General features: G+C 36.0%; 1 protein-coding gene across 1 annotated transcript; it reads right to left on the reverse strand.

Moving 5' to 3' along the window:
• Positions 1–4,582: 4,582 nt before the first annotated feature.
• Positions 4,583–6,644, reverse strand: LOC105250117 (proton-coupled amino acid transporter-like protein pathetic). The gene is made up of 5 exons (XM_025414440.1): positions 6,420–6,644; positions 6,123–6,301; positions 5,493–5,677; positions 4,858–5,098; positions 4,583–4,595 (listed from the first exon to the last, which is right to left on the reverse strand). The coding sequence occupies exons 1-5, from the start codon at positions 6,642–6,644 to the stop codon at positions 4,589–4,591; spliced, it is 837 nt and encodes a 278-aa protein (XP_025270225.1). The 3' UTR covers positions 4,583–4,588.
• Positions 6,645–8,255: the final 1,611 nt, after the last annotated feature.

An 8,255-nucleotide genomic window follows, 5' to 3' on the forward strand; every position in this document is an offset into this window, starting at 1 on the left:
CAAGATGAGCGCGATCAGTTTTGATGCTCCAGAGATATAGACTGGGTCACACGATTTATCCCATTTGTGGCATCTGAAATTCATAATTGTTTTAAAAGATTTTTGGCTATATATGTATGTAAAAGAAGAATATGTATAAAATAAAAAATATATATAATTGTGAATAAAATACTAATTTAAAAAAAATTAGTATTTTAATTTTAAAAAATTTACAAATATTTTCGGATAAATTATTCTGTCTGATCTTACAATTTTGAATAATGAATATATCTGTAATGCATAGATTATTAAAAATACTTATTCAGATGATTTTTAAATAAAATAATATTTGACATTATAGACATATTTTTCCGCATGAAAATAATATATACAAGTATATAGGAATATTTATTGCGAAATAAATAACGTCTTCAATTGTGATAATGTTTATAAAAATTTTGAAAAGAATATCAGAAATTCTTATTTAAGATAATATTTGTAATTTTCAAATTGGCATTAATTGTTTCAAACTTTTTGCAAATATGCGTTATAAAACATCGGATTTATATACAAATTTTTATAAATTAATTTATAAATTAATTATTTATAAATTAATTAAATAAGAATAATATATATTTCTTACGATTTAGAAGATTTGTCCCTCAAAATTAATAAGATCAGGAACTTAAAGGAAAAACAAAACTTTACTAAAACAATAAGAACTTTGCTAATCATATTGGTTGGCGTACAGTTCGTTACTGATACATTTGACCCTTCGTTTTCTAACTCAATTAGTTGTCTTGATATACGAGTATTCTTGGATACCGAAAATCTGGAATATATACAGTGAGAAGAAAAAAGAAAGGAAAAAGACAAGAGACGAACAAGACGGTCGCGCAACGAAAGAGGAAGGGAGAAAGTCAGCATAGTAAACGAGGTCGAGTGTTGGCAGCGTATAATTTCGATGACAAGCAAAGGGGTGGTTATCTCTCGTTGCCTCTCACCCTCTTGCCACGGACTGCGAGTGGTGAGCCACCCCCGCGTGATTGTATTAATTCAAGCCGTCCCCTTCCGCCCCGACTTCCCATTTACACCTCGCTTTCCCTTCTATTCTGCCTCTTCCTTGCATCTCGTCCTCTTTCCTCGCCCCCCCTTTTCGCTGTCGTTGTCGTCCCTCCTGAAGCACAACTTCCGGAGACAAACGAAGCGTATCGGCGTCGCGTATAATGAAGCGCGCCCGTTCGTTTCCTCGGCAGCGCCGTTTTCTTGCCGTTCAACTTCGCGCAAAGAGATGCCAGTCGGTGCCTAAATCTAAATTTGCAGTTGACGATCCTAAAATCCATGAATCAGATAATCGATAATAATAGCGCTAAAAGTTAAGTTCAGAAAATTAGAAAAGTTATTGTCAGTCCATATTATTATCGAAATGTGGAGACAAAACACACTAATTTTGTCGTAGTAAAACATCAAATTAGTTATGCATGTTACATAAAAATTTATTATTATATATCTCATCAAGGACTAGTCTGTTTTTACAAGACAATATAATAAGACGGAAAGAGAGAGAGGAAAAGACTATAAAAAGCAATTTTTTTATTAAAAAATAGAATTTTTTTTATGCTACATGCACCGATACTTGCATGCAAAGATACACGAGGTTCATTTATCATTTAATACAAAAGCACTGGTACTACGGTGACTGGTGTGATACTGGTATTTGACAGGCACGTGACGTCCATTGTCATCGGCGCAATATGCGTTATCTCGCTGGTGAGAGTGGATATCGTTTCGCGATGAAAGTCGAAAAGTGGGCGAGGGAGAGGGAGTTACACAGCAGAAAGATGATCGTCGGTGCAAAGTGTTCGAAGAGGCTCGGAGTGGATGATCGTGGAAGATCGAAGTGGAAGAGGTAGGTAGGATAGGAAAGGGGTACCAAGCCGTTTAACGATATTTCACGGGGTTCTCGTCGCTCGTAAGGGTTTCCTACGGCGCACGGTATTACCGGAGGCAGTCTTGCAGACTCGAGATAAGGGAAGCCCCCGGTTCCCCGTTTCCGATAGCGAGAAACGGCAGCTAAGGAGCTCGCACCTCCACCTTAGCCTCGCATACGAGAGGATGGTAGATCCTCGGCGGAAGGAAAGCCGCGAGCAAACCCCTTCTGGTTGCTACGCAGAGTATCCCTTCTTCCCTCTCTCGCCTCTCTCTCTCTCTCTCTCTCTCTCTCTCTCTCTCTCTCTCTCTCATCTCCTCTTCCCCCTTTTGGCCGCCATGAACTCGGTTAATATCTGCTTATCCTGTCTTACCATCCGTCTCCTTCGACCGTTTCGCTTCCTACGCGGCTTCCTTCTACTCGTCATGTTAGTTCCTGCGAAGTCTCACAAACTTGCCGACGTCGACGTCGTCACGGAATAATCTATGAACATGAATACGCGCGTCTTCGAAGATACATGTGCAAATAGTTGACTCTATTTACACATATTCGTGTAAATAAAATAAATGTAAAGATATCGTTTGGTTTTCCGTTTATAAGTATTTAAAAAGTCAAAGATAAATAAAATAGCTAAATTACATTATCCCAGTTAAAGTTGCGCAAGTCACTTTGTTCTTTTTCTACTATAAAAAATCGCATTTCTTAGTGACTATATTAATTTTTTTTCTTTTTGTCCTCAATCTTATTACATGATGAAAGAAAGTCTATTACATTAATTATTATTTTTTTTCTTTAATTCCAAAATAGATGGACCACTGATTGAGATATAAAACAGCGTACGAATTTTTATGAATACTCTATTTAGACCAAAATTACTTTATTTTTATTTTTATAGTAAAATAATAAAATTTTAAATATTTTCCCATATAAAAATGTCGGCGTCCTCACTTCTGAACTATAGAATTTAGAGAATAATTATTTACTTTTGCAGAAAATATACTTTCCCCTCTAACAAAACGGAACTTGGAATGAGACGCTCAATAGCGGCTCTCCCTCTCGGTTTAGCAATTAGCGGCTGTTTAAATGCACGTGCACTCATGCGGTCGGTTAATCTCCGTATGCACGGGGATAGCTTTCTTTCGTTCTCCAATTAGAAAGAAAAAATCTCGATGATAGGGTGTCTCTCGATTGGTCGGTCATTACTTACTTATAAAAGGACACGTGTTCGTCCAATTTTACTTCGATATTTCCACGAGCTTTCATGTTGCTCTCGCAATTGCTTTCACACATGTGTTTCCAACAGGTGTAACGGTTTATGCAAATATATATGCAAAAATATCATCAGATAGTCTTAATCTCTATTTACATTCTCGCGAAACTGAATTCGTAACAAAAATTTCATAGTTTTATATATTTTTATCTTGCATGCTATATAATTAAAAAAAAATATATATATATATATGTATACATATATATATCTTGATAATATTAAATAATATGTGTAATATATGTGTGTATTAATAATGTATATGTATATTTATAATGTAAGATTAATCGATATATTCGCCTGTAATTTTTATCGTGAAATTACAAATCTCAGTATAATTTTTTTGTCGATAATTTTAAATTTTTCTCGATAAATTTAGTAATTTTTTCGACAAATTTCGCGATTCACACAACATTGCGAGCGTTGTGACGTCCTTGGCGACTCATCGATATAATTATTAAACGAGACGTTTTCTCGGGGGCTGGCCGTCGAGCACGAGGGAAGCCGACGACGGGTTCGGTAGAGACCCACACCACCCGGTGTATCCTCCGGTAATGAACGCAGCCACCTTGAACTGGCAAACGGATGAGCGACCAGGCGAAGGCAGTCTGTAAGGGCGAATCTGAGAGAGAAAGAGAGGACGGTCCCCGAAGTGCGACGGGGGATATGGTAGGTTAAGATGTGAGGAGGAGGAAGGGGGGCAACGGGGACGCGGCGGTAGCCACTAAAAGGGGTTGTGTCCTCTCTATGTGATGAAAGCACCCTTCCGTGTCCCGCTATATAGAGGCTCTCTCTTCGCGCCGACGCCGCCGCCTCTGCTTTGGTTCCTTCTCCCGTGGATAGAGAGAGAAAGAGAGAGGGTACCCACTTCTCTCTCTCTCTCCCTCTTCCTCTCTTTCTCTCTTTCTCTCGCCATTTGCGCAACGTCGTCCCCCTGGCCTTCGTATATACTCACACAATCGTGCATTCGCCGTGTCGATACGTGTCTGCCAGTTTCCACGTGTGTCTCCCTCTTTATCATTGCGTCCCTCATGTATGTGTATGTGTGATAAGCCCAGTAGCAGCCATTGACGCCTCGGTGATCTGACGCGATTATACGTGGCGCGCTTCTCTCCTCTTTTGCCGTATACTCCCTCTTTTCTCTCTCCTTTTTTCCCGCTTTCCTCGCTTTTTGTCCTTCACGAGCTTCACGCCTTTTTCGCGGTTTTTCCAGCCGCCTCACCGTCGCCGCCGCCACAGCTGCCGTGATTAGGCTGAATCGCGCGTAAACGGTAGCGGCTTTACAACCGCGCCCGAAGACAAAAATAAAAAAAAAGAGAAAAATATTACGAAGCGCGCACCGACGGTATTTTCATCAGGCTGCAGATTACGAACAGAGACTAGATTAAGATAACCTCATCGTCGTTGTAACTTTAGTCTCTGGAAAAAATAAAAAGATTATTTCATTATTTCTTCCGTGTTCAAATAAATAACATGTATATAAATTACACATGTATTAAATACATGTGTATAAATATAATATTATATAAATATATATTATATATAATAATATATAACTTGTTTTTAAAATTTAAATTCTTCTTAAATTTTCATTTATGAATGCATCATCCTAATTCATTATAAAATTACGATTATAAATTTTTAATATTATAAATTATAATGATTCTCTTCATGTGTATACCCATATATAAGAAACTCCACGATTAAGGTGAGATTGGTCGTGACGGCACAAATCGCCGCGATAAAAGCGACAGAAAACATAAAGACACCCAAGATCAATCTCCATTTGAACTTTCCGAAATCCTCGTAATGTACGAGAATGTATAAAGTGACCGGGATTAATGTGGCCAAAGTGGATATGCATATCGCGCCGACTAAGGCGGTGAACAGATCAAGCTTCGGAATCGCCGCTGCCAGAATGCCTATAAAATATCATTTTTTCCTGTATTTCAAAGAATTTCTATTCACAGGATATTAACAATAGAATTGTACTGATTAGAGAAAAAATTGACGAAATAACATAACAAATATCGAACGTCGATAGTACACGATCATAGCATCCAGAAATATGACCTGGTCGAATAAGACTTAGACAAAACTGAGTATCAAATTCTGCGAAAGTGGATTTCCGAACTTTAGTAATATCTGAGTCCCGAGAAGCGGACCGTAATCGTGGACGGATTGATCGATTTTACCAAGTTGGTCGCTCCAACACAAAGGGAGATGCAATCCGTCGCGGTCCATCGAATTTGATCGAGAGTTTACCTTAAAGATATGAGAGAACGGAAGGAAATATAAAGAGAAACTGTCGTTTACACGTAACGAGTGTGATGCCAAAACGAATAATCAGATCCCAAAGAAATGGTGTTCCTTTGCAGGTACCATCCTCGATGGCTGGTATGGCATAGCCGTACTTCAAAATTGTGATGGGCATATAACACTGCAGTCCATACGTAAAGTATATTGCCAATGCTTGCATTATCAATGCCACGATCGTCGGTCTAAAAAAAATCAATGAAACATAAAGTATAAATTAATAATAATAATAATAATACTTTATTTTAACTAATAAAATGTATATATAAAATTAGAATAAATATAAATAAAAAATAATAGAAGTATAATTTTTTTGCATCAAAAAGTGAGATAATGGCAAATGCTGTTTCTAACCTAATTTAAATAAGAAGAATTTACAAGAATAGAAATTACTAAAAATAAACAATATAAATGAATAAAATAAAATACTATAAAAATCATAGCAATTCAGAAAATTAAAAAATAGAAAAAGGAAGGAATAGAGCAAATCAAATTAAATGATATTTTGTACAAATGACTTATAATATAATATAATATAATTATCAATCATGTGCGATGTAAAGAATGATATAAATTTCTTTCGTATTCGTTCACAAAATAATTTGTGTGTAATTAATGAGATTATATTACCCATCATGTTCCTCGTGATTACGGATAAAATTGCCGAGCGCATCTGGTCCCCATTTTAAATAACCAATAGATCCAACAAAAATATGTATTAAAACCAAAAATCCCATACCCCAATTTAATATTCCACAAAATTTAACGTAATTCCAAGGCTTTTTCATGCTATGCTCTATCGCCAATATCTAAAAGATTATATTTATTATGTCGATACATATAGATGCAATCATTAAGGACAAAACTATACGAAGGATCCTGATAAAAGTAAATTTAATTTTAATTTCAAAAAAATTAAAGACTTACCACGCCGGGTGAACACATACTAAAAAAAACTACACCAATAAATTTCGGATATAAGTTTATATTCGGTCCGATCATAGTCCATGCATCGCCAATCCCGTCCTTTAACGCGTAAACGATTCCAATACCTCCAGCTGCGAGAAGCAAAATGTTTCCGACAATAGAAATCGGCGCAATGTCCGCCAGATTCTTCGCCATATTCATTACAAAAAAAAGAGGAAATAGCATAAGTGCGTAGTAACCCTGTCCAATGATTTTTTCTGTATCTATACATTCTTGAATTATACCGGAAATGAACACGACGTAAACCGAACCAATCCCGATGTAGCACATTAACATCGTCGCATCGACGATGAGCCTGTAAGTGAATGAAAATTCAAAAAAGGCCTTTCTCTCTTTAAAAAGCCTTTGTCTTAAAAAGTTTTAATACATATATGTGTATCTAGAATGTTATATAATTATTCCCTTCTATTCAATATACTAACAATCATATATATATGTTACATATTACATATTACGTTAAATATTTTTAATAATTGCATTCGTGATCACGTTTCGATATTTTAATTCATTAAATAAGATATTCAAGTTAACATCGTGCAACATGCATTTTGTTATACCGCAAGGATATCCGAAGTGAAATAATACGATTATACGAACGTTGCAGCGCGCGCGGAGAGCCACGGTTCTCGCGCACCCGTAGTTAAAGTGGCGACTACCACCTCTTCATATATCAAGACGGGTTTTTTCAGACGGATGCACATCAGATGGTGGATTCTAACGAGCAACTGAAGGGACCCGGCTATCAACAGTCCCATAGACGCCGTGCCAACAATCCCGATAAACAGCCCGACGCAAGCAAAGGCGTTTGGCATTGCGAATAGACCCGTTCCGGCTGCGCTTTTGACTAGATTTGCCAAAGAATTAAAGTCTCTGAAGAGTAAAGAGAGAAAACAAATAAATACGTAATATTCTTATAATTCCATACAACTGATATCAAAATAATCAGTAAATAAAACGAAGAATTAAGAAAAATAATTGTCCCATCAGCAAATTATATTATGCGAGATTTTCCTCAAAAGTAATATTATTAACAATTAAAATTAGATAAATAACTCGACGAGAAGAGACATACGACACTGGTTTATAAGTGACACGATGCGAGTGAGGATCATAGACTTCATTATTAGCGGATTCACTGGGTTGTTCTTCAGCCTCTTGTTTATTCCTAAGTTAAAGACAAGACTCGTGATAAAATCAATTCAAATATTTGTAATATAATTACAATTAATCTTAATAATAATTTTCAATTAATTTTTTTAACTTTTTACTCATATGTATAATTGAATGAATTTCTGATGGTTTTTCATCGTAATAAATAAATTCAATTTTTATCACATTTTATACCTTGCATTTACTTGCATATATCAGACCTAATATTTTTTATTCCCTTAAATTAAAATAATTCTCTTTAAATTTAATTTCCTAACCTTACTAATATAATAAAGATTCAAATATAAAATGGTTATAAATTCTTCAAATATAATTTGAATCAATAATAATTAAACAACTACAATGAATCTTTCAAAAATTTTCTTCGACTTATTGATTCTACAAATCAATGTACACTTTTACTTACATCTCTATTTGTCAACCTGTACGAAAATGTTGAAAATAACTGCTTTCGCAGATATACGCTCGCTTTCAACACGACTTCGCTTGATTGCGCGTCAATCGTTGCGATCGAATTGCGAGGTAACCCAAGAAAAGAGAAAGAGGAGCTCTCCCTTTCGTCGCTTGCGGGAACGTCGACTCCGTGACAGTCGGCGTTTCTCACGA

The sequence above is a fragment of the Camponotus floridanus genome, unplaced genomic scaffold (genome assembly GCF_003227725.1).
Source record: "Camponotus floridanus strain SB8 unplaced genomic scaffold, Cflo_v7.5 scaffold80, whole genome shotgun sequence".
NCBI classification, from domain to species: domain Eukaryota; kingdom Metazoa; phylum Arthropoda; class Insecta; order Hymenoptera; family Formicidae; genus Camponotus; species Camponotus floridanus.

Bases quoted from the DNA above. Each gene is read 5' to 3' on its own strand.
- LOC105250117 (XM_025414440.1), bottom strand. From the start codon at position 6,644: ATGCTATTTCCTCTTTTTTTTGTAATGAATATGGCGAAGAATCTGGCG. The intron at 5,678-6,122 runs GTAATATAATCT...GATTTTTTTTAG, and splicing joins AATCACGAGGAACATGATGG to ACCGACGATCGTGGCATTGA. The intron at 5,099-5,492 runs GTAAACGACAGT...GATATTTTATAG, and splicing joins TGGCATCACACTCGTTACGT to GCATTCTGGCAGCGGCGATT.